Below are 27,405 nucleotides of genomic sequence, written 5' to 3'. Positions count from 1 at the left end.
TTGTATTGGTCTCCATTTTGTTGCATGAAATCTCTCCTGTGGAGTAAACTCATGTGCTGCCCAGGACCTTTGGTTCCTGCTTGAGTCTCTGGAAAGGGACTGTGGCTGTGTGATAGCAGGTATAGTAGGGAGATATGGTGCCTATAGTAACAGTGGAAGAATAGTCTCTGGGAAGGGAGTGTGACTGTGGGATAGCGGGTATAGTAGGGAGAGATGGTGCCTATAGTAACAGTGGAATAATAGTCTCTGGGAAGGGAGTGTGACTGTGGGATAGCAGGTATAGTAGGGAGAGATGGTGCCTATAGTAACAGTGGGATAATAGTCTCTGGGAAGGGAGTGTGACTGTGGGATAGCAGGTATAGTAGGGAGAGATGGTGTCTATAGTAACAGTGGGATAATAGTCTCTGGGAAGGGAGTGTGACTGTGGGATAGCAGGTATAGTAGGGAGAGATGGTGTCTATAGTAACAGTGGAATAATAGTCTCTGGGAAGGGAGTGTGACTGTGGGATAGCAGGTATAGTAGGGAGAGATGGTGTCTATAGTAACAGTGGATAATAGTCTCTGGGAAGGGAGTGTGACTGTGGGATAGCAGGTATAGTAGGGAGAGATGGTGCCTATAGTAACAGTGGTATAATAGTCTCTGGGAAGGGAGTGTGACTGTGGGATAGCAGGTATAGTAGGGAGAGATGGTGTCTATAGTAACAGTGGATAATAGTCTCTGGGAAGGGACTATGACTGTGGGATATCAGATAAAGTAGGGAGAGATGGTGTCTATAGTAACAGTGGGATAATAGTCTCTGGGAAGGGAGTGTGACTGTGGGATAGCAGGTATAGTAGGGAGAGATGGTGTCTATAGTAACAGTGGGATAATAGTCTCTGGGAAGGGAGTGTGACTGTGGGATAGCAGGTATAGTAGGGAGAGATGGCGCCTATAGTAACAGTGGGATAATAGTCTCTGGGAAGGGAGTGTGACTGTGGGATAGCAGGTATAGTAGGGAGAGATGGTGTCTATAGTAACAGTGGGATAATAGTCTCTGGGAAGGGAGTGTGACTGTGGGATAGCAGGTATAGTAGGGAGAGATGGTGTCTATAGTAACAGTGGGATAATAGTCTCTGGGAAGGGAGTGTGACTGTGGGATAGCAGGTATAGTAGGGAGAGATGGCGCCTATAGTAACAGTGGGATAATAGTCTCTGGGAAGGGAGTGTGACTGTGGGATAGCAGGTATAGTAGGGAGAGATGGTGCCTATAGTAACAGTGGGATAATAGTCTCTGGGAAGGGAGTGTGGGATAGCAGGTATAGTAGGGAGAGATGGTGCCTATAGTAACAGTGGATAATAGTCTCTGGGAAGGGACTGTGGCTGTGGGATAGCAGGTATAGTAGGGAGAGATGGTACCTATAGTAACAGTGGGATAATAGTCTCTGGGAAGGGACTGTGGCTGTGGGATAGCAGGTATAGTAGGGAGAGATGGTGATTAAAAGCACAGATAAACCCAGCTAGGTAAATACAGTTCTGCACTGGGATCTCTAGCACCCAACAAAACACCTTATTTTTTGGTACCGGTACATCAACCCTTCACTTCTTCTACAGACAAAAATAAATAAATAAATGTGTTCAACATATTTAATTCCTCAATGACATTCTCAGTAGAATAAGCAGTAAATGGCAGGAATCATTATGTGCATTCTAAATAAAGCATCTGCATAGCCGGAGCACGGAATCACCAGCCCATTCACACAGCAGCCATTATTGTCATGCACTGCCATCTACTGCACTCATTTATTTCCCACTATCTCCATTAGTCTCTGAGTGTTCGGCATTGGAACAGAGTCGCAGGCTGAGAGCTGCCGTCTTGCTGGTGTTGCTGCCACAAACGCATCCATCCACTTTATTATGCATTCTGTGAAAGCCACGGCGATAGCAAGCTGAAATGAATGGCGGCACAGCATCAATTGCATCTGGATTCTTATATCAGAGCATGGGGCTGGTCCAAGTGCAGCTTTCAGGGGGGGATGCAGGGAGTTGTGGTTTATCTGGATGCTCATGTAGAACATAAACTGGGGATTATGGGAAAAAAAAGACAAAAAAAAAAAAAATATATATATATATATATATATATATATATATATATATATATATATATATCTATAATATTATATATATTAGTTGTCCCATCCCTGCGTGATTCCCAATGTATACAGTATGTACTGTAATGTGAGCCAGGTATGGTTGAAAGGGCTTGTTGAAGGGGTAGTTTTGGTTCTAGAATGTCACATTCCTAGCAACACTGCAATTGGTCTTCATTGTTTCATTTTTTAAATCATTAAATTTTTTTTTTAATTATAGTTTTTTTTTTTTTTAATCATTTGCTTTCTTTTGCCTCTTTCAAGGATTCAAAACGGTACCCGGCAGTCAAAAAAGTATTTCTCTTTCAAGTTACAATTTTATTGTTATTGTTACTTTTATTACTTAACTTTCTGTTCAGATTTTGCAGTCTCTCTCATTCAAGCTACTGCCTGGTTGCTAGGGTAAATAAGACCCTAGTGACCAGATGGCGGTTGAAATACCAAGATGGAGAGCTGCGGAACCAACACTCTACATAACTGAAAAATCACAGCTAATAAAACGTGAAGATATCGATATTCTGAGACATTTTGCAGTTGGCAAAATGTCTCAGAGTATTGATGATTATATTAAAAGTTTACTTAAAGGGAAACTAAAAAGAGGGACAAAAAAATTTGCCGTGCATAGCACGTAGAATTATTTTTGCACACAACCATATTTGTGGCCACACCCCCTAATTACCATGTTCATTTTACAAAATTTGGCAGTTTATGAAAGTTTGAACATATTTTTCAGTTTGCACTTTAAGCTGTGAGTCTAACTTCTCCCAAGGGACCTGTTAACTTATCTTGTTACAATTACTTATTTGCTTATCTCAAAATTGTTAAAAAAGTATATTTTCTGAACCTCCTGGCTGTTCTGGGCTCTCTGCCAAAAGCCAATTAAGTTTATTTTCTATTGTTTCTTTTCATTGTTTCTTTTTTAGCTGTTCATTGCCGAGAAAATCGGGACTTTCTAGTTAGGGTTGCCACCTTTTTAAACATTTTCACCGGCCAGTGGTGGGGGCGGGAACAAAAGGGGCGGTCATGATGTCAAAGGGGGTGGAGCCACGGCACACAATGGGCAAAAGGCAGCGAAAAAGGTTCGTTTTGATTGGATTGGGGGGAGGGCCAAGGGCCTTTTCTAGGGGTATTACAAATTTACAGGCATCTACATTGCCGGTAAATTTGTAATACTGCCCGTGTGGCAACCCTATTTCCAGTGGGTTGAGCTGTCAAAAGCGGGACTGTCCTGCTGAAAACGGGACAGTTGGGATGTATTATAAAGCCTTCAGGCTGTACAGACCTACTTAGGGCTCCAGTAACACAACAGACGTTAGCCGTAGCCTCTTTAAAGCTGACGTGGAAGTCGACATGATGTGCGGCTCGGGGCACACGGAGACTCACTAACAAGCTAAATAAATGACTATGATAGTGTGTGTGTTTACCAGCCAGAGAGATCCGGTGATGTCCCAGATGCATGTTAGGCAAAGGCTTTCTTACTACGGCAAGCGCTTCATTAATTGGAAGTGACAGGGAGAAAATGATCTGGCTGAACGCTTTGATAAGCAATGAAGGCTTAATAGATCCGGAAATATAATTGCCTATTTAATCATGGAGAGGTGCACCTTTATGTGTTGTAAACAGGCACAGTATCATCCAATGGCAAGGGCAGCTGCCATTCCCAACATGCATGTGGGCAGTGCTGATTCCTAACAACGAGGAAAGCAAAGGAACGAGTCAGAAGGGAGGAATTATTTTGGCCCCTGGCCTCCAAGCAACTCACTAACTGGCGCTTCTGCTAAGGGATCATGAGACTTCATACAAGAATCCCCCTGAATGATCGAAAATATTATTCCTGCAGTATATTTCTCTCTCAAACTGTCTGTTACAATGTTCACTTTCATAGGGGACATATACTGTACCTTCCTCAAAGCAAGATTGTCTTTCCCCAAGCGCTTTTTTTAAATTTGTTATATTATATATTTTTACTATTGTGAATGTGTAACTAGAGCTCCCTCTGCTGTTCAGTCTGATCAGGGGCTAGACATAACTGAATATTGTAATTTACTGATATAGGAAGCATCTCTGGGCACTTCCCTGCTCACCTCTATCATTTGCAATTGAAACACTGAAGGTGGGCATACACATCAAAATCTGCTCATTTGCTGAGGTCTCCAGTGAGTGGAGACTATGCAGTATCAATACTAGAAATAGTATTACGAATGTACCCTCCCACCTGTATGTACAGTCTCTGCCGTGTCCCTATTATACTATGACTACAGACAACAATGTATAATAGCCTAAATGCAAAAGTTGCTTCCCAGAATTCAGAATTATTCTAACAGGTACAACATTTTGGGTCTACAGATACTCATTATATATTGAGTACAATTTGTCATTGCAACCACACTTTCTATTAAATAAAAATCACTTAAACTGCACCCTCATTTCTTTATATGGTCTTGGAGCTCCAATATGATTTCTAATGTACTATATAATTCTTATACAATACAACAGGGAGTATATTATTTCCTATAAATTGGAGGGATGCAAGATTAGTTAAGGCGAACTTGCCCTTTAATGATCAAGTAACATCAGCAAGAGCAATATACGCTTTACTGAATAAATATCTCCTAGTTGTTAGTATTTAGACTGTCCAGTTCTGATTGGCAGAGTTTAAAATGGGTGGGGCTTATAATAGGGGGCAGGGTTTTGTGGTAGATCAGAGACATAATTGGGCATGATAAAGGATGGAGCAGGGAATGTGCAATTTATAATTCTGCTATAACCCTATTTTTGGCACCTCGTGTATTATAGTAAATACATAATTAATAAATATATTTTTTCTTACCATACAGGACCTGAATCCCCTCTGGTAAATGAAAGATACAGGGACTATTTTAATGAACAGTGCCTCCACCTAGTGGTATTCGGGGGATACACCTACAGGTGACTCCACCAAGAAAGCATTGATTAAACTCACAAGTGCAGTAACCAATTTCGTTTTATATAAATAAAAGGGAAAAAGGTGAAATGCAATTACATATCAATATAAGTAATATAAACCCTGCCCTGGGGAACCAGTGTGGTCTTCCAACTCCTTGCACAGTCTCTACCCAGGACACAGTCTCACACTCCACTACTGGTGGACAACACAGCCCCAGTCCCAAAATCCCTTTCCCAAGGTAGCGCTACTTGCCCCAGGGCAGGGAAATAATCATATGTATAATCATACTTCCCAGCAATGCAGAACTTAAGCAGCTTTGTTTGTTTCCCTGTAGAGCAGTCGGCGACTCTGTAGAGATTTGTATTGGATTTTATTTTGGCTTTACATCCCCTTTACTGTTTCCAATTCCAGCGCAGGGCAAAGATCATGGAGCCAGATTTAAACAGATAACATAAGAGGATTATTTTGCTGCAGTAACTGGTTCTGCAGAGTTGGAGAAAGTTTGTATTAAACAATACAAAAACTATAAAATCCACATTAGATTAAATGACAACACAGGAACCAGTGCAGTCTGTATATTCTGATTATTAATCAGTCTTGCTGTATCTGCTTCTGGGAGATATTATTTGACATGTGCTGTTTTAATAATTTATAAACGATCCCTAAGCAGCCTCGACCACACTGAGCATGTGCACAGTCTTGGTTTAACAAAGTTACAAGATTTTGACCCCCTGGGGTGGGGATGTTTCTGGGGGATCTGGAATATTATATCTGCATAAATGCAGCCCTTTTATATGGATAAGCAAAGGTTATGTGACTTTTTTTAAAATGCAAATTCATGGAAATAACAACAACCTGAAACAAATGTGATCCCATTAAAATCTATGAACATGTGCCTGATCAATGTCCAAAATGCAGAGTGGAAGTGGGCACTTAATTCCAAGTATTTTGGACGTGCCCGATAATACAGAGATTCTGGTGCCATAGAAAACCCGGTCAGTCATCGCGCTCCCCTACGTGAAATCACGCTCTCCCCCCAAACACATTGTGCGCGCATGTGCAGAACTCAGAGGGGAGGGAGTTAGGTGAGAACCAAAGGGGATGAGAGAGTGCCGGACGGGAGGGAGCTACTGGAAAGCACCTGAGGGGAGGGGAGGAAGGCAGGGAACCGCTTAAGGGGAGGGAGGCGGATAAGAGCACCTGGAAGGGAGGAAGGAGGGGGAGAGCAGTGAACTTGGACTAAGGGTAGGCAAAAGACAGGTACCTGCCCAGCGCCCATCTTTTGTTTGTCAGGTGCCTCTTCTGCCTACCCCTAGTTCTGGCCCTGCGAGAGGTTGCCCGGAGAAGTTTGAAGTTATATGGGGGACCTGGCTAAATCTGCAACATATTTCATGAAGCTCAAATACTATTTAGGCACAAAATAATTGGAACCCCTTGCCTCGCTCTATCTTTCTTCTTCTCTTCTTTCCCTCTTCCTTCTTTTTGTTATTGTAACTGTTTGATTTTATGTTTGAAAACTGAAAAATAAAATCTTCAAAAAAATGTGATCCCATTACACTTGGGGCAAATTCACTAAGCGACGAAGCGCCTAACGCTAGCGTCAATTCGCTTGCGTTGGGCATTTTCGTTACTTCGCAAATTCACTAACGAACGCTGGCGTAAATTCGTTAGTGTTACTTCGCACCCTTATGCCTGGCGAAGTTTCGCTACGGATGTAACTACGCAAATTCACTAACGCGTGCAGTGTACTGAACGCTACCTTTTACGCTAGACTTCCTTCGCCACCTCAGACCAGGCGAAGCGCAATAGAGTAGATAGGGATTGCTTCAAAAAAAGTTCAAATTTTTTCTAAGTCCCAAAAAACACTGGCGTTTTTTCTATATTATGGGTGATAGGCTGAAAAAGATCGAAAAAATTTTTGGGGCTCCCCTCCTTCCCCCCTACATTTCCTAACTCATGGCAACTTAACTATACAGTGGGCACATGTGTAGGACAAAAAAATAATTTTTATTTGATGTTTTGAAGGTTTCCCAGGCATTTGTAGTGATTGTACGTATTCCTCCATTGAAATTTGAATTTGGCGCCGTATGCAAATTAACCATCGCTAGCGTAACTTCGCTTCGCGAATCAACGCTAGCGCAACTTCGCAACCTTACGCTACCCCTGTGTGCAACTTCGGATTTTATTGAATTTGTGGAGCGCTGGCGAAACTACGCCTGGCTAAGTGCGGCGAAGTGCGGAGAAGTTACGCCTGGCGCAACTACGAATCTTAGTGAATTTGCCCCTAAATCAGCAGACAAGAGGATAAGAGGAGGAGGAAGAGGAAAGATAAACCCCCCCAACATTCCAGCAGACTCGTCTGTACCAGAGGCTCAGGGGAAACCACGGATAAGGACAGTAAAGATAATTTGCACAGAGAATGAAACATCAGAGAGATACTGTATTGTACAGATGAAATCCATTGCTGTCACTATGAATATGTTCCTGTTGTAACCAAATGTTCTCCTTAAAAAAAAAAAACTTCTTCGTTGGGAAACAATTTATAGAGGGCCATTAACAGTATATCAGACTTTAATATTTCTTTAAATTAGTGTAGATGTTACCAGTGTTCTCGGCAGAATTTACAGCCCTTACGAAAGTGGCAAAACACAATTTCTTTTTTTTCCCTGAGTTGAACTTTATGTTTAACATGGCGGTGGTGCAGTATAACAAGTCCCCTCGGTGTGCTTAGAGTTCCAGGACACAGAAAAAAGGGATCATTCTGTACATTTTTTAATTCAGGGATGCAGCCTCCCAACTCCCATTTCATCACAACTCCCAGGATCCTGTAGCTCAACAGCAATTGAACATTTCTTATTTTTAAAGAGGGAAAGTTGCACCTCCAGGAGGTTATCTACCAAATAAGCACAAGCAGGGATGAGAGAAATAACAACCAAAGACTAAAAAAATGTTGCATAGTTTAAAAAACGTTGCGTGACAAACATCCCATTGACTTCAATGCAATTTGCAACTTTTTTGGCCACTCACAAATTTGGCCACTCACAAATTTTTGGCGATGCGAAACAGATTCGCCCATCCCTAGGCACAAACAGTGGGATTTAGCTTATAATGGCTTGCCTGCTAACATTTGCATCTTTGCAGCAGTACAGAGCAACACTTTTTTTGATAGAACAGTTTCACATACCTCCCAACATTTTGGAAATAGAAAGAGGGACAAAAAGATTTGCAGTTCATACATTTTTGACCACGCCCATTATGTGGCCACACCCCTAATTACCATGTTCAGTTTACAAAATGTAGCAGGTTATGAAAGTTTGAACACATTTCATTTTTATGTGTTATTACAGTTTTGCTAATGGAGGTGAAATTGCCCTTGAAGCTGCAAGTCACAGTTTCCCCAAGAGACCTGCTTATCTTAAACTGTTACAATTGTTTCTTTGCTTATCTTAAATTGTTAAAAAAGTATCGAAGTGCACCTGCCACGTATTCTGGGCTCTCTGCCAAAAGCCAATTAAGTTTTAAAACTTTGGATCTTTTTCTGGCTGTTCAGTCAGGGTCGGACTGGGGGGCCCATGGCACACTGGGACTGCTGTCTCCGGGCCCCTTGCCCTGTCATGGTGCCCGCAATGGTTTTTTGAGCACTGTTTTTCTTTTTTTGCTGCGATTGTGCATGTACAGTTTTTTCCGACCCGAAGATAGTTTTTGCAGAGAGCAGGTCTGAGCCGGACCTGTCGACCCTGTTTTCAGTGCAGGAGATCAAAGAGAAAGTCAGGACATTTCAGTAACAATCTGGGATGCGGGCTGTCAAAATCGGTACTGTCCCATGAAAAACGAGACAGTTGGGAGTTATGGTTTCAGGCTGTTTGGGTTTAATTCCCCCTTTGAGGTCCCTTGAGGTTTGACCTTAGGTTACACAAGGGCAAAATAGTGCACTGGATGCCCCTGGACATATTAAAAAGCATTAGCCAAAGCTGACTGGACTATGTAAATATCTACAGGCCTGGATTTGTGGCAAGACCAGGGCTTAGGGCGACACAAAATAAGAGGTGGCATGCCGCCCAGCCGCACCTGAAGTTAAATTACATCTGGAGCACTGGGGACTAGGTGTGCAGGTGATTTACCCTTTGTTTAAATCTGTCCAGTGTGCTCCTGATGTAGGAGCAAAGGATACTCAAGTATGTGATCCTGGGGGGGGGGGTTTGACAGAAGATGCCGGCATCTGCGTGACAAATATCTATATTTTTAAAAATGATTCTACAGATCAACCACCCCAAAAGTGGACCCTGCATTCCCTGATCCTTTACAAAGTTCTCTCAGCCTGCAATAGAGGAGGGATGGGGGGGTAGTACCAAGATGCTCCTCTTTTGTGCTGTACCAATTCTACTGTATGTAGTGTTGCCAAATGTGCCTCCTACAGAGTGAGGCAGAGCTCAAGCGGGAGAAACCAATGTAATTTCAGTGGGACAGAATGACAAAAAACATGGCGCTTTAGTCCCCAATGACAAATGGGGTCCATTAGGTATGAGACCCTTGCTTGTTCCTCTGCTGTATTTTGTTTGTATGGGGCTCTTTGATAAAAGGGGTCATTTACTATTCTCCAAGGAATACAGAGCATATTGTACCCGGGGGAACGGCTGCATGCAGGGTGCAGGGCACAGAATCACGTACAGGCCAGCCCTCTCCTTACCACCTGCCTCTCTCTAAGAGGGGAAATAAATCAGTGTTATTAACCATATATTCACTGTCTGGTAAACATTATAAAAATCTTTTTATACATCAGCTTCTCTGCCTATCCAAATGAATGTCCTTTAAAGGGGTGGTAAACTTTTAGTGTGTTATAGAATGGCTAATGCTAAGCAACTTTTCAATTGGTCTTCATTATTTATTTAGTTTATTAATTTTTTGCGTGTTTCTTCTAACTCTTTCCAGCTTTCACATGGGGGTCATTGACCCCATCTAAAAAAAACAAATGTTCTGTAAGGCTACAAATGTGTTGTTATTTCTACTTTTTTTTAGTACACATCTTTCTATTCAGGCGCTCTCCTATTCATATTGCAGTCTCTTATTTAAATCAATGCATGGTTGCTAGGGTAATATGGACCCTAGCAACCAGATTGCTGTAATTGCATACTGGAGAGCTGCTGAATTAAGCTAAAAAAAACAATTAAAACCAATTGCAAAATGTCTCAGAATATCGCTCTCCACATCATACTAACAGTCAACTCAAAGGTGAACAAAACCTTTAATGCGTATTGCTAAACAAGCCAGCAGTTCAGTCTGGTTCAAGTGCAATGCCGGCTACAGCTGCCGTATCCAAGTCATATCTTGCAAGAAACTGAGCAGAAAATCGAACACATCCGTGCAGAATGAATAAAGCCTGATATTTCATGGATACCTGCTGGACTGTGTATTAAAGCTAGAAACAACGAATGGAATAAAGACAAATGGAAAATGCTGTTCACGGCTGTGGATTTATAGCACTTTGCTAATACTGCTTATATACTTTGGGGGTAACACAAAGGGGCATCTACTTAATCAATATAAAGTCTGTGAATGTTGATGTAGCTATTTTGCTCGTTCCCATAATCCATTTAATGTAACAATGGCTCCAGTTGGGCTTTTTGAAGGCTAAATTCAATTCCTCAAAAGACCTGTTATCGACCTCAGGACGCGCTATCGTTCTTAAAGGGATACTGTCACGGGAAAGAAATGTGTTTTTTCAAAACACATCAGTTAATAGTGCTGCTCCAGCAGAAATCTGCACTGAAATCCATTTCTCAAAAGAGCAAACAAATGTTTTTATATTTAATTTTGAAATCTGACATGGGGCTAGACATATTGTCAGTTTCCCAGCTACCCTCAGTCATGTGACTTGTGCCCTGATAAACTTCAGTCACTCTTTACTGCTGTACTGCAAGTTGGAGTAATATCACCCCCTCCCTTTGCCCCCCAGCAGTCTAACAAAAGAACAATGGAAAGGTAACCAGATAACAGCTCCCTAACACAAGATAACAGCTGCCTGGTAGATATAAGAACAACACTCAATAGTAAAATCCAGGTCCCACTGAGACACATTCAGTTACATTGAGTTTGAGAAACAACAGCCTGCCAGAAAGCAGTTCCATCCTGATGGTGCAATTTCCACAGCAGGACATACAAAGAATGAACCTCTTTAAAATTGTATTGATGATGCTGAGGGGGCAGAAAATATATTGAATCAAACCAAGGTTTAAAATGCACCCATTTTTTCTCATTGCAGTATTTTGTAAATTTCTAATCCCCATTTAACAGGATTTCTGCTCAATGAATCCCTTTGATGTGTGGCATGCATAGATCTCATATCCCTGGTAAAGTTCCTATCACGGTCTAACACCCTAAATTCAGAATCAATGCTAAGCACCCTGTTCTCTGCTCTTGCTTTCGCCTTTAACAGCTGCCTTTCACCTCGGGAGGAGCCCTTGGCTAATCAGATGACTCAAGGTCTTATTAAGAGAGGTGCCAAGCGAAGGGTTCTAAACGAGCAAAGTGGCACTACAGTAATGCAAAGTCTTTTGGGCAGACAGTCATGGTACAAGGCATAGACAGAAGAGTAGTTGGATCAGGCCGGGTCAATGCAGGCAGAGTACAAGCAGAGTCAGGCAGGCAAGGGTCAAACCAGGAGATCAATCAAGAAAAGTCAAGACAGTAACGGGTCAGATTACAGAGAGTAGAATAGTCGGTTTACCAGGCAAGGGGTCAGAATCACAGAAGATAGCAGAATCAAGACAGGCAGGGGTCAAAACACGAATCAGATCAGAAACAGGATACAGAATAGCTCCCAGGAATTTACAATGAGGAAAGCTATAACAGGCAAAGAACACAGCACTGAAGTTAATTTTAAAGCGTCACTGCACCATTAAGAAGGGACGTGTGCGCCCATAGGAACCGGCATGCGCGACGGGCGTCCCTGCCAACCCCCACGAACCCCACCAGGGTAAGTTATTACAGTTACATTCCCCATTGCCGGGTCAGTTGTAAGAAACACTTGTTAGTAGCAGACATCCTTGGCTGGAGTCGGCACTGGGCTTTGTTTTTTCTGTACCTTAATCAAAGCAAGTTTAAGATGGATCTTCCACGTTATATTGCAGTAAAGTCAAGCTGAACAATCTCAAACATTAAGCTTTCGCCATCTCTATGCTAGCCAAGCATAACTGGCGCAGCAACGCTACCCTGTCGCCAAAAATTTGCACAATAGTTTTGTAAGGTAAGGTGGAAAAACGTCACATCTGCACAGCCTTGATCTAGTTCACAAACCACAAACAGAGATTCATGTTTAAAGCCCGAAAATGACCATTTTTAACCTGATTATACAGAGAGAGGTTGGCTTGGTTATTTTCTTATTTATTTTCTTATTTATTTATTGCAATAAACTTGACCAAAAGTTGAAGAATAACATTTTAAATGGTTTAAATTATGAATTATGTGCAAGGTACACAGTGTAATTTAGTAATAAAAAAAACTATACCATAAAAAAATCACAACAGAATGCCTTTCAAGTCAAAGGGGCTTATTTAATAGGACTGGGCAGTTTTCCCCAGGGTGTTACTTATTGCAAATTAGCTTTGAAAAGTGCAGGTAGAATTAGGAAAGTACATGTGTAGAGGGTTATTTGTAGGGATGCACCGAATCTAAGATTTGGTTCGGGATTCGGCCAGGATTCTTCTGCCTGGCTGAACCCTTCTGTCTGGCCACACCAAATCCGAATCCTAAATTGCATATGCAAATTAGGGACTGGGAAGGAAATCACGGGACTTTTTGTCATAAAACAAGGAAGCAAAAAATGTTTTCTCCTTCCCACCCCTAATTTGCATATGCAAATTAGGATTTGGATTTGGTTCTGTGGTTCAGCCGAATCCAAAATAGTGGATTCCATGCATCCCTAGTTATTGGCAAATCCAGCCAGTTTGAGTAGAAATGATTGTCCAGAATGGGTCTTTGTCATTGGAGCTATAATGATTTAATGTTTGACATTTAGCATGAAGATGAATCACATTTATAAATATCCCAGACTGGTTTATTATCTCTCTTGATCTCAATGATTGGATAGGATGGATATTAACAGGACCCAATACCAAGGGGATGTTTTAAGTACCATTATTATTCTCATGCTCACAATAAGCAAAATGACTTTAATTTATGACCCATTCTCCATTATTACTTGAAAACGGTGCCTTTTCAAATAAAATGCTTCTTTTGTGGTATTATTCCCTCCCCCGTGGTGAGCTATTTCGGGTGGTGGCGTTCTGATTTCGCTGTATGTATGCTGCATATCAGAAAGGTACATTACATTAAGAGAACATTTACAGGATAATGACATAGCTTAAAATTGAGCAGAAATTCACAGTGCTTTGGCATATCAAATAAACATATGTGATGCTAGCAAGGTAATAAGTATTACAATAAACGCAGCCGCTAATAGACATGTTGCCAGCGCTCGCCCAATATTGAGAATGAACAGATTCGTGGAAATCATTAAAACAACAGTTATTATAACAAGTAAAAAACTGTAAGAATGGAAAAGCAAAAAAAAACTGTAATTTGTAAAAATTAAAAGAAAAGCTAGAAAGAAGGAATGTAACCATACCTACAGTAGCAGCAAACTAGCAATCATTCCTGGAGAATGGAACAAGAAAGTTAACTGTTTTTAAAGGAAAACTATACCCCCCAAACAATGGAGGTCTTTATTAAAAGATACTGAGTAAAACAGCTCATGTGTAAAACCCTGCTTCATGTAAATGAACCATTATCATAATAATATACTTTTTTAGTAGTATGTGCCATTGGGTAATCATAAATAGAAAATTTCCATTTTAAAAAATAAGGGCCGCCCCCTGAGATCGTATGATTCACTGTGCACACATACAAACCACATGTAAGGTCACATGAGCCAATTAACAGACAGAGTTCTGCCTTTTGCTTCCTCACTTCTTCCTGTTACAGTTAGTGTTGTAGTATTTCTGGTCAGGTGATCTCTGAGGCAGCACAGATAGAGTCACGAAATGGTGGTTCAAGGCAAGAGATGTAAATGGTCAATATTTATGTAAATATATATTCCAGTTTGGTAAGATTCTTTAATATGTCATTCAATTTGATATAAACTATCTGTTGCTTAAGTATTCATTTTGGGGGTATAGTTTTCCTTTAAGTGGGATAAAGCAGGGGTGACTGGCCTGGGACTTACAGAGCTGCAGCTGTAGGTGTGAGGCAGCACAGAAATGTATGCATAGATGGGGCATGCAGCATAATAATACTAGAGATTTTGATATAGCAGTTGCAGTATAGTTGGGTAATTGGAGGAAAATGGTGGTATAGTAGGGAGAGAGATGGTGTCTATAGTAACAGTGGGATAATAGTCTCTGGGAAGGGACTGTGACTGTGGGATAGCAGGTATAGTAGGGAGAGATGGTGCCTATAGTAACAGTGGGATAATAGTCTCTGGGAAGGGAGTGTGACTGTGGGATAACAGGTATAGTAAGGAGATGGCGCCTATAGTAATGGTGGGATAATAGTCTCTGGGAAGGGAGTGTGACTGTGGGATAGCAGGTATAGTAGGGAGAGATGGTGTCTATAGTAACAGTGGGATAATAGTCTCTGGGATGGGAGTGTGACTGTGGGATAGCAGGTATAGTAGGGAGAGATGGTGTCTATAGTAACAGTGGGATAATAGTCTCTGGGAAGGGAGTGTGACTGTGGGATAGCAGGTATAGTAGGGAGAGATGGTGTCTATAGTAACAGTGGGATAATAGTCTCTGGGATGGGAGTGTGACTGTGGGATAGCAGGTATAGTAGGGAGAGATGGTGCCTATAGTAACAGTGGGAAGGGACTGTGAGTGAGGGATAGCAGGTATAGTAAGGAGATGGTGCATATAGTAATGGTGGGATAATAGTCTCTGGGAAGGGAGTGTAACTGTGGGATAGCAGGTATAGTAGGGAGAGATGGTGCCTATAGTAACAGTGGATAATAGTCTCTGGGATGGGAGTGTGACTGTGGGATAGCAGGTATAGTAGGGAGAGATGGTGCCTATAGTAACAGTGGGATAATAGTCTCTGGGAAGGGAGTGTGACTGTGGGATAGCAGGTATAGTAGGGAGAGATGGTGTCTATAGTAACAGTGGGATAATAGTCTCTGGGAAGGGAGTGTGACTGTGGGATAGCAGGTATAGTAGGGAGAGATGGTGCCTATAGTAACAGTGGGATAATAGTCTCTGGGAAGGGACTGTGGCTGTGGGATGGGTTAAAAGTGGCCAGAATAGAAATTCATGTAAAATAAATGTTTGTGGGGTTAATTAATCACCATAGTTACAAAAAAAAATCATATTTTGATGATTGACTTATGCCTCTCCCACTCAAAAATACAGGACTGAGGAATTGAAAGGATTTAAAATAGGACCTATATTGTGGCACGTGTCTCTTATCTGCTGTCCCATATTGCACCTACCTCTGGCAGTGAAAAAGTCGCTCCCACAGAGCAAAGAATGAATCTGATTTTGAGTGACGTGCGAGTCATTGGCTCTACGCTTTTGCTTAGATTTTCGGTTTGGAAAATTATACACAAGCAGAGACTAATTATAAACAGAATTCCTCTTGGGTATAAATGAGTGTCCAATTATGCACGATCAGCATATCGCAAGTGAATTATTCATGAGCGCAGGGCAAAGGGTGCCAAGGTAGGTGGCACGCACAGTCCCCTCGGCTGCCCATCTCCAAGGTGACGCAGAGAGCAAGTCTTCTTTATCCAACAAGCGGTGCCCATAGTTACATTTTCTGACTCCATTCTGTAAAGATAAAGGCAACTAATTCATGCTTCATGCAAGCCTGGCCTGGAGCCTGTCCAGAATACCAATCTGACAATTATGCTGAATTATGGGAAACTCAAGGATGTAGATTGTTATCCAACTGGAGTCTGGACAAGAGAATTCATTTTCCCTTCTTAATGATTGCTAGAGTCAACCGCTGGTCAACTTCGATGGCATTTTGTCTGGACCTCAGCCCCAACATAAACTCCCAGTGAAAGTCTCTCAATTTGAGATATTAGAAAACAATATACAGTCAGTTCCTGCTTAATTTCAATCAATAGTTCCAAGTTTAATGCATGTCCCCCCTTGCACCAATGCAGATCCCCTCAATGAGGGAACATTGGTTTATTATAAAAAAAAGTGCATGGGGGTTCAATGATTAAAGGCAGAGACAGACGAGAAGATTCGGGGAGATTAGAATAGTTAGTTAGTTAGTATAGATATGGGTATATATAATTTATGTGAGAGTAGGGAGGGGTGTGTGTATGGATGCTGGGTTTTCATTTGGAGAGGTTGAATCTGATGGACTTTGTCTTTTTTCAACCTGGTTTAACTATGTAACTAACTATGTAACTATAAGTTGCTCGGCGACAAATCACCTCTTTTTCGGGCGACTAATCTCCCCGAACTACCTCCCCGGCTAGAATCTAAATCGTGAGGCAACTTTGGGCGACTTCTGAAAATGAAGCTCTCCGAGTGCAGCTCGGAAAGATTATTCGCCCAAAGAAGAGTCAATTTGTCGTTGGGCGACTTAATCTCCTCGAATCTCCTCGTCTGTCTCTGCCCTAAGCTGTCGAACTCTGATGCAGACCGGCTTGGGTTTGATCCCTTTGTCAGCGCCCAAGGCAAATAATTTAATCTCCCTGGGAAGTAAAGCTTCAAAATCAGATTGGGCAGGGACTTGCTCTGGCTGGAAAATTGTATTCATATGAACAGTAGTACAAAAATAATACTACTTATACTTTATAGTACTGTATTTGCAGTTGAAAAAAAGACACATGACCATCATGTTCAACACTGTAAAAACAAAAAAAAAGGCGCAAACCATTGGTGCACTGGTTTATAAATGGCCTATACTGAAAGCAGAGGGTTTTGTCCAACATTTGTTAAAATATAAATAAAATTAAAAGTACCCCTAACAGGGACTGTTGTAAGCTGTCCCAGGGCAATGCATAAAGTGGGCATGTGTATCCCATGCAATATTGAACATACTCTTATGACTGAGATGGAAAATAATAGCAAATCATTATAAAGATAAATCATTTCCAGTTCCCTCTTTTATCAAACTACTTTTGTCTCTGTAAATACCCCCAGAGAGGCATTCAGTACCAGAGCCCATTAGCACCGGAGCTTAATGCCTGTAACCTCCCCAAGAGTGCTGCTAAAATAAAGAGATGATTTCTCTCGTCTGTCACTTCCTCTGCGAGTGACTAATATGGAATAGCAACCCCTGGGGTCACCTCAGCCAGTGATACGTCTGCTGGGGACTCATCAGCCCGGGAAGTGACAGCCAGCGGCACTTTCTCTATCAGAGATGCTTTCTCTCATCATTAGCGGCAACACAAGTTGTGCTCTAATTTAAGGGGCAGTAAATATTGTTACAGTTTATTCATAAGACAAGTTCCAAAGCACTGTACAGTAGATTTTGGAAAACATAGGCTCTGAATCTCGTGTTGCGCCAAATACCAAACTTTTTATATCAAGGATCAGTCCCATTTGTACTTATCAGTGTGCTAACATGCCAGCCAGTTGGCAGTCCTATAGTACTGTTATGTCCATGGTGATGATCTGCAATTACTGATGTAAAATAGTGATGACTATTTTCTTTCCTTATTTGATAGCTGTACTAGCTTTCAGTTCAGGTTTTTTTTAGTGTGATATGTAGAGTGTATGGCATATAATGCCTGTGCCGATGCAACAGGGCTCATATAAGCCAAAAGCAAGCGGATCAGAATCCTACTTGCAGTCTTTAGTTCCATTCCTAGGGTTCAAATATTCCAAATCTATTGATTACAAAATGGCAACAGACAAATAGTCCAGTAAGGTTTTTCAAGGATTAGGTAGGGGGCGCTGTGAAGACTGATGGAGGAAGGGCAAGTCCTTGAGGCAGGAGCTGTATGTGCCTAGGGAACATGTAAAGGGAAGGCAGGAACAGGTTGATGAGGGCGAAGTGTCAGACTGGATCAGGTGCAGAGCAGAACAGGATGGAGAGTGCGAAGATCAAGACTGGACTAGGCAGGGTGAAGATAGAGGACTGGAGAGCAGGATAGCAAGAGAGGACTGGAGAGCAGGAGAGCAAGATGCAGAGTATGATAAGGGGGTACAAGGGACAAGGCAGGGTCAGGTAGCAAGAATCAGGAACAGGCGAGGCAAGGTCAGTACAAGTGGAAGTCAGGGAAAGGTACAAGGTGGAACAGGAAGAAGAAATCAGGAACAGGCAAGGCAGGGGTCAAGTCAAGGTCAAGGCTGAAATAGTTTAAGGCAATGTGAAAGGTAGAACTGGAGCAAAACTGGGAGGGAAAGACCAGACAGGAACAGAACAAGGAAGGATAAGGAGGAAGGGTTCAAGTTAGGACAGAACAAGGCAAGGAGGCTAAAGCTGAAACCCTTAGCTAGGGACAATGCCACACTGCTAGTCTGGGAAACAATGCTCTGGCAAGGTGTATTTGGAGGGCTGACCTTAAATAGGGCAGAGTCAGCCCTGACTCGCTAATTGCAACTAATCAGCAGCAGCTGGGCTGGGACTTCAGAGGTCAGGTAACATATAGCGAGCAACCCTACAGGCTGGCCAAATGGTTAAGATATCAAGCCAGAAACCCAAAGGTCCCTGGCTCGAATCCCAGCAATACCTGACAAGTTTTGATTGACCAAACTGGACACCCTGGGTGGTAAACCAAACAGAATGTTAAAACATGAACAACCTGATTGATTGTTATCAAAACAAACTCAAAACAGCAACAAAATGTGTTAAGTTCCTCTATATGAAACATATTTAGTGTCCATCCTGTTCATCAGACATTAAATTGGTCACACACCTCATCCTTCAAAAAAGTACTCTCTCTCTCTCAAACTTTCATATTGTGATTAAACATGACATGTAAGCTTTGTTGGTCCAAAATGTCAATGCATGCCTTTCCATGTCCCCTCTTGCCCTTTGTCTGCCTCAGCACAGTGTTATGATGAAGGTCCTGCATGTTAAGTTGGCATCAATGCTTATGAATGACAGACTGGATGGTATTCTGAAGCCCCTGTTTTCTGTCCACAGGCCAGATACAGTCAGGTGTCCACAGTGCAAGCTTCCCTTTGCTGACCCAAACCCTGAGCTGAGGCCACATGCCTAGGAGGTGAGAGCTATTTCAGTTTTTCCATTAGTTGACACCTGATAATTACAAGCAAGCATGCCTCCTTTTCACCCTGACTTTAAGCAAATAAGAGTTAGTAGACTCAAATCAAGGCATTGACCCTACTGTTACCAAACCAGATACCCCATGCTCCTTTAACAATGTATTCATTAAATGCTGGAAAATTATGTGTTAGACTGTCTTTTTATGCATCACCTTCAGTATTAGTCCATGTTTTGGCTAAGAACTGGCAAATGGATGAATGATTAAGAAATGAACAGCTGAATTAGGAAAACTTTTCCTTATTATATCTGGTCTCTTCCCTAGTCAGTAACTGTTATGTCTGAAATATCCATATCAATCGAGCTGAGGGTATGCTATTTCATACTGTATGCGCATTGTCTTAGTGACATCATCATCATCAATGCATACAACAATATGAACAATTTTGTGCTGTTTTTAAAAATAAGAGCCAAGAAAATTGAAAAACAATTGATAAGCATGCCAAAAACACACGCACATATAGGGGCAGATTTAATAAGATCGAGTGAATAATTTGAATTGAAAAATATTCATATATAATATAAGTAATTTTTTTGGTACTTCGACCATCGAATTGGTCAAATTCGATCGAATCTAATGATTCGAACGATTCGAAGTAAAAATCGTTAGACTATTCGACCATTCGATAATCGAAGTACTGTCTCTTTAAAAAAACTTCGACTTCATGCTTTGCCACTTTAAACCTACCGAAGTCCAATGTTAGCCTATGGGGACCTTCCCCAGCACTTTTCTAAGCTTTTTTTGGTCGAATAAAAATCCTTCGATCTATCGCTTAAAATCATTTGAATCATTCGATTTGAACAATTTTTATTCGAAAGTACGATCGAAGCTTTTGCTCTAAAATCCTTTGAATTTGATATTCAAATTCAAAGGGTTTTACTTCGAGGGTTGAATTTGAGGGTTTTTTTAAATTCGACCCTTGATAAATCTGCCCCATACAGTCATATGAAAAAGTTTGAGAACCCCTGTCAGCCTGCATAATAATTTACTCCACTTTCAACAACAAAAATAACAGTGGTATGTCTTTCATTTCCCAGGAACATCTGAATACTGGGGTGTTTTCTGAATGAATATTTTTAGTGAAGCTGTATTCAGTTGTTTGAAATAAATCAAATGTGAAAAACTGGCTGTACCCTTGCAATTTTGCTAATTTGAATGCATGTAACTGCTCAATACTGATTACTGGTTGGATTAGCTTGTTAAACCTTGAACTTCATAGGCAGGTGTGTCCAATCATGAGAAAAGGTACATGTACTTAAGGTGGCCAATTGCAAGCTGTGCTTCTGTATGACTCTCCTCTGAAGAGTCAAAGCAACTCTCAAAAGATCTGAAAAACAAAGATTGTTCAGTTCATGGTTTAGGGGGGAAAAAAGCTATCTCGGAGGTTTAAACTGTCAGTTTCAACTGTAAGGAATGTAATTAGGAAATGGAAGGCCACAGGCACAGTTGCTGTAAAACCCAGGTCTAGCAGGGCCAGAAAAATACAGGAGCAGCATATGCGGAGAATTGCAAGAATGGTTACAGACAAGATCACCCAAAGATCTCTTCCAAAGACCTGCAAGAACATCTTGCTGCAGATGGTGTATCTGTACATTGTTCTACAATTCAGCACAATTTGCACAAAGAACATCTGTATGGCTAGGTGATGAGAGAAGAAGCCCTTTCTGCACTCACTCCACAAAAAGTCGCTTGTTGTATGCAAAAGCTCATTTAGACAATCCACAGCCATTTTGGATTAAAGTGCTTTGGACTGATAAGACAAAAATCTAGTGATTTGGTCATAACAAAAAGCGCTTTGCATGGCGGAAGAAGAACACTGCATCCCAAGTTAGCTTGAATCACTTTACATTAGGTTACTTATTGGAAATGGTAAAGTGATTCAAGAACCTTCTGAAAAAGATCCATAATAAAGATATCCGTTAAAAAAATATATAGGAAGTAATTCAAAAGAACTTGCTCAAGAAATATGTTCAGGAGTAAGGATATAGATGTTGGCACAATGTGGCACAGAATTAACTAGAACAGAAAAGGGTGGGATAGTAATCAAATTATTTAGAATTAGTTGGTAGGATGGTGAGAAATCTGAGCCAAAGGTCTAGAAGTTTGCTTCATCTTCACATGTAACAGAGATGTCAATGCAACCAGGAGGCTCTTTAAAGCTTGGACAGTTAACATCTTTGTCAGGGGATGATGTGTTATGTTTAAATGTCAATATCTCAGATTTAGATGGGTCCATACTGAAGGGAGATTTATCCACAGGAATCTTTTGATTCATTTAAAAAAATATTTTAAGGCTAAGCAGATCCCAGCTGGCTTTTTCCTTTTTTAGGCTTCAGCTTCAATCCAATCTTATGATTGTCCACTCACCATTCCTGGACAAGCACACTGCTGAATTTTAGAAAGTTTGTAAGGGCAACAATGCACAAAAGCACACGACCAAATAGTTTCTGAAACTTTCTTATTATCTTAAATGCACAGATTAATAAAAGAATGAGATAAAAGGTCTATTGTGAAGAACAAGCATCTTCTTGGTGGGGCTGACACTAGCTTCTGTCTGGCTGTTGTTATCAATTAGTTCAATAACCCTAATCCTGTATCATTGCTAACAAGAAATGGAGAACATGAAGTTCTGATCCATCATGAATGATCTTTTTGTTCCTTTTTCATCTTTAATCATTGACACCACCTTTTTATCTTTAGATCTAAAGGAAGCAGCCATAATTTCTGTTGCTATAGCCTCTGATGTGCGCTGTCTTCAGTCATTATGCTTAAACTTGCCCTCTATAGATCTCTCTACTGTCTGTTCTTACATTAGCTATTGCTGTCTCATCTTCTTTTCAACAGTGCTATTATTTCATCCAGCTATAGATATTGTAACTGGACTTCTGGTTTTTGCCTAGTTTTCCATGGTACTAGGGAAAATCTGTAACATCCTTAAATATTCACATGATCATAATAATAATGCATATCACTAGCATCTGGGCAGTTTCAGCATTTACCTGCTCCCTTGCATGTACCATAATATGTTTTTTTTTAATTCAGACAAGTCTTTATTTAAACAAAGGGTTGGCCTGGCCCACCAGAACCCTGGTATAAATCCAGGTGGGCCCCAACTTAGTCGCCCTTTGATTTAATACATCAAATAAAAAAGCAATGATGATTGTTTCGAGACTAGATCTATGAACGAAAAAATAATAAATAATGTCATATTCATCATTTTAAATATACATCCTTAGCTGTAAAACAAGTAGTTGTGTTTAATAACGCATTTTTATTTAATATCATTATAACCTATAAATCATTATATAATATATTGAATAGTGCTGAGAACTGAACTTAAATGCCTTTATAATAATATTTTCAATGATTACATTAGGCTTATTCCAGTTCAGAAACTAGGGGCAATGACACACAGAGAAACTAGAAGCAGCTACTTGTCATGGCTACAAAATAGACAATAGTAATAATTGGCTTTAATAAGACACTACAGGGGTTAATTACTAAAATCCGAATTTTTCTCATAATCTCAATAAAAAAGATTTTTTTTTGCTAAAAAAACCCTAAAATTTTAAGGTTTTCTGCCTGAAATGCTAAAATTTTTAGCTCTTCAAATTTGAAATGGGACCTTTGCCATTGACTTCGACAGGTTGGAGATGGAGCATTTTCATATTCAGACTTTTAGCAGCCTTGGGGTATAATACATTTAGAAATTTTTTTAGTTTTTTCCTCTAAAAATTTGTGTTTTCTAGTAAAAAAAAACTTAAATTTTTTGAGTTTTTGTTCATTTGGAATTTAATTAACAACTCCCTTGGTGTATTTTAGCAGAGGCAATTCTCAGTATTGTCTATTGCAGGGTATTTTGTAGCCACATAAAGTACCTGCTACTAGTAGCTCCAGAGCTAGAGGCCAAAGTTAAGTTAACCCCAAAAGCATGTCCAAAGAAGCCTTATTAGTTTTGTTTCTGCTGGTACATTATCATAGGCTATGACATACCCAAAACACTGACCAATGGGGTGCTTTCAGGAAAAACAGCAGTTATAAGAACCTAATGTTTTATTGGGATAAAGGTTTGTGGTTTATATTCTACTATAAAAAAACTAAAAGGATGGAAAAGGTACATAAAAACTCGGGGGGGGGGGGCTCGTTGTAAAGAGCTGTAAATGAACTTCTCCATGGCACAAACACCTCTTTTGATTAATGTAAAATGATGCTCAATAAGTATTCCACTGTACAAGCACAAGTCAATAGGACAGGTTTTTCAAAAAGTGTAAAAATGTAATTTCTTCTTTTGCATGATTGTGCTTCATATATCAAATCTGCTGTGTATTCCTTTGTCTTTTTGTTTTTGTTCTGCCTGCTAGCCTTCACACTTATGCCTCGAAAATGCACATTTTAGCACCTCCTGTCTCCTACATCAAGCCCAGAGTCCATTTTGCTTGACACCTCATGTCCATGTGTCGTAGACAGGGCCAAGCAATGAAATGAATCAGGATCATATTAATACAGAATTAATTCTGCTACAATGGCTGAGCCAACTTGTCTGTTCCACTTAGCCTTTCCTCCATTTAATCTAGCCAAATCAGAAAAGAATCATCTTTCTTTAGTCTGAGGATACAGCCGGCTTAAGTTTCAGATTAGATGTGAGCAGGCGAAACGCACGTTTCTTGTTTTTCTTTTTATCTTGGTTTGCAGGTTGTGCACAAGAATCTCCTCCTGCCCTCATTAGATGTTAACGGGCTCTGTGGTCTGTTTTCTTTATCTTGTCATGATCCTGGGCTACGGAAGATAACAACACGGGTAGTGCATGAAATGCTCCTTCTTTTGGCCGAATATAGATAGGATATATGCATAAATTGGCCTCAGTTCCTTTGCTGTTTTGTGGTCAGGATTACTTCACATCTGAAAACAGATCCTTTTAAAAGGCATTTACTTGATAGGGTTCTTTGGCCAAGAGTATTATATTATCTTCTGAGTAATGGAGATTCAGAGCATATTTTTTATATCGTGGAAATTAATGGATCCTAACCAGATTTGACCACCAATGCAAATTGAATCATTAGGAGGACCAGTATCCTTATGATTGTTTCCCATTTGTGCAAGACACAGTGAGAATGACTGTGTATGTTTTGTGATGGGCATTGGAGTAATTATGTAGCAGAGGCTGGAGAAAAGAGATTCCAGTAAGAACCTGTTACCCCTCTTGCCCCTTGCATTTCCCCAGTCCCACATTACCTCAACCCATATTTTTCTAAAACCCTATAGCATAAACGCAGGGCCAGCGAGTTCCACTGGGTTGCAGCCTAATTTGAATAATGAATGTACAATCTCTGTAAAGGTTCTGCATTAACATGTCGGCATTATGTAAATAAAGCATAATATTAATAACGTGTAACATGTACAACATTGACTTGTGGCCTAGTGACTCATTACCCCATAGTTAGTATTAAACAAAGACAGTGAAGATGAATTCGGTGCACACAATGGCGGAAATTTACTAAAGGGCAAATTTTCACCAACATTTCGTCAGGCGTTAATTCGCAGCACATAAGCTTATTCATCAAAATTCATCAAAAGTTATGTCTCAGCAGACGAACACTGGCAAAGTGTCACCAGTGAAAATTCGTCAGCACGAAGAAGTAGACTAGAAATGTTGTACATTATGTTTTGTGCTTCTGTACCAGTCCCAGGCAACGACAGCCCTTTAGCAGGGAAGATATGTGTCTCCAAAGATGCCCCAGTAGCTCCCCATCTTCTTTTCTGCTGATTCACTGCACATGCTCTGTGCTGCTGTCACTTACTGAGCTTAGGGACCCACTCACTTACTGATTAGTAATTAATACAGATAATTACTGCACGGCAGCACAGAAACCAGTGCAACTAGCATCATATTTTTAAAAATCATCCCTGTAGCATCAGCTTATATTACAGGCCAACCTCATTTTCTGCTTGATAATTTGCGACAACTCCTAAGCTTAGCTTCTCAACAGCTGCTCAGAGCCCATCATGTGTGTCTCAGACACTTTCCAAGATGGTGACCCCCTGTCACAAGTCTGAAGTCCTGGATCATTGCTGCTATTGACAAGCTGAAACATTAGGCTGATACAATAAGTTCAGTATATAAAATATGGTATTTTTAGCCACATAAATTGTTAGGGTTTAGTTCTCCTTTAAAGTTTCCACTTATTATTAAAAATGTCCAGGGAAGATAAATGAAGACAAAAGAGATCATTCACCTGAGCAAAAATTGCCTGGCAAAAGGGCACATACTTTCACCTTTCACTAGCGAATAGTCCTCTACGTGTATTAGTTAATTGGCGATGTCCCTGTGGATTGTTATTTTGGCAAATATTTTGCTAGCGCCGGCCACTTTAGTAAATTTGCCCCAATGTCTTTGCTCCATAAGAAAATAAACCCCAGTAAAAAATAGCAAACAGCATAGTTATCCTTTAATGGAACAGGAATTGCACAGACTTATCAGTGCTATGATTACAATGCTAGAAGCGAGGTAGAGAATAATTTACTTTGAGGGTAGCACAGTCAAAAACCTTCTTTCTATGACAGAAAATCTAATTTCAGGTAATCACCACTCTTTTATAATTACTGCCTATCAGTCACCAGCATGTGTATGTAGAGTGGCCCAGAATCCTTATGAGAATATTATATATATCTGAGAGCAGTAGAATGGTGTTTTGTGAGATATTTTCCATATATTTAACTATAATCTTTTTCCTAGGTCTGGGAAACAGGGCCGCTACTTGCAGGTCTGCCAGAACAAGTAACAGATCACACAAATAACCCTCCTTCCCATTAGTATTAATACTCAGGGGAGCAAATGTTAGACCCAAGGTGGCTGGACAGCAACACTTTTTATGTTCATATGCAGCAATAGCTAAGCCCAGAATCCAGTGGACCTGCTGGATGGCCAAAGGCACTCCTTGGGCCTCCCCAGTCCTACACAAGTAAGAAAGTATTGGCACATGGTGGTGCTTATAAAGGACTACTGCACTAGCCAGCAGTACCCTTTCTTCACCATAGCTTTGTTTGGTCACTGTTGGGTCAACAGAAAATCTCAGTTGAGTTCATGTAATAACTTTAGCTTTTAGTCTTGACCAGGAAACCAATTGGTGATATGAACATTCAACATTGTGTTGATCTGTAGATCATAGCTCCATATTAATTACACTACCTCTGCAAATGATAACTGATGGAAGGAAACTGTTGATTGATTATTGCTACAGTTTAACCATCTGAAGCTGGTTAAACTGAGTAATATGGAATATTATTCCAGAACTGGATGTTCGTGAACTTCGCAGAACCAGTAAAGTGAACCTAAATGGTGAGAAAGAAAAGGGCTTCACAGGGCTGTACGTAATATGTCATGTGTTGATGTGCTTTCTCATTCTGGCATTTCTTCTTTTCTAACCCTTTCAAAATGTGCCACCAAAATGTATCTTTTATTTAAAAATGGCCAGCTACAACTGGTAATTAGTTACAAACCTATACCAAGACAAATTCAATAGGAAAATTGTATTAAAAAATGAGTGACCCTATAAATAACCCAATCATTGAGTCTATATTGTCATGAGTGGCTTTGCTTCCCAATTCACAGCATAGTGTTAGGGTCAACGACTTCCAAACAAGAAAATTTTCATCTCCCAGTACAGCATTGGCAACTGGCAGGGTTACTATAGAGAAAGCAGATGCAGAAACTGCTGAGGGGCCCAGGAGTTATAAGATAAGTTATAAGCAAGATTTTGCTTTGGGGGCCAGTAATTTCTAAATATGTCTCTGCTGAGTCACTGACTGGTTCTAACTCTCCCGAATCAGTGACTGCTATCAAACCCATGTAACCTTGCAATCAGTTTGGCATCTCTAGGAGAGGCTGCTGCCATGGTCATCTCATAACAGCCCCGGCTGCATAAGAATCTCCTCATATGACGGATACGGCCAGGACTGCTTTTCGTTGATTTAATTAAATACAGTTCATGAACCTTTCCATAATGAATGTAAACAAAATCCTCCGATAAAAGCTCCAGACCACAAACCATTAGCGTGTAATTTACTGGTCACTCTGAACAATACATAATAAGCTCATGGGACCACTAATCCACCC

General features: G+C 40.6%; 1 protein-coding gene across 2 annotated transcripts in view; it reads left to right on the top strand.

Moving 5' to 3' along the window:
• LOC108712291 (leucine-rich repeat transmembrane neuronal protein 4) overlaps nucleotides 1–27,405 on the top strand; it is a 387,768-nt gene that overhangs the window by 343,967 nt on the left and 16,396 nt on the right. The window contains exon 3 of one of the 2 annotated variants that reach the window (XM_041588150.1): nucleotides 19,154–19,232. The exons of the other annotated variant lie outside the window; for it this stretch is intronic. Within the exon in view, the coding sequence (XP_041444084.1) occupies nucleotides 19,154–19,198 (45 nt within the window). The 3' untranslated portion in view covers nucleotides 19,199–19,232. The remainder of the gene's footprint in view (nucleotides 1–19,153; nucleotides 19,233–27,405) is intronic. 2 annotated transcript variants of the gene reach the window in all.

The sequence above is a fragment of the Xenopus laevis genome, chromosome 3S (genome assembly GCF_017654675.1).
Source record: "Xenopus laevis strain J_2021 chromosome 3S, Xenopus_laevis_v10.1, whole genome shotgun sequence".
Classification (NCBI taxonomy): domain Eukaryota; kingdom Metazoa; phylum Chordata; class Amphibia; order Anura; family Pipidae; genus Xenopus; species Xenopus laevis.
The sequence above is the reverse complement of the archived record's forward strand: the minus strand, read 5'-3'. Positions and strand labels throughout refer to the sequence as shown.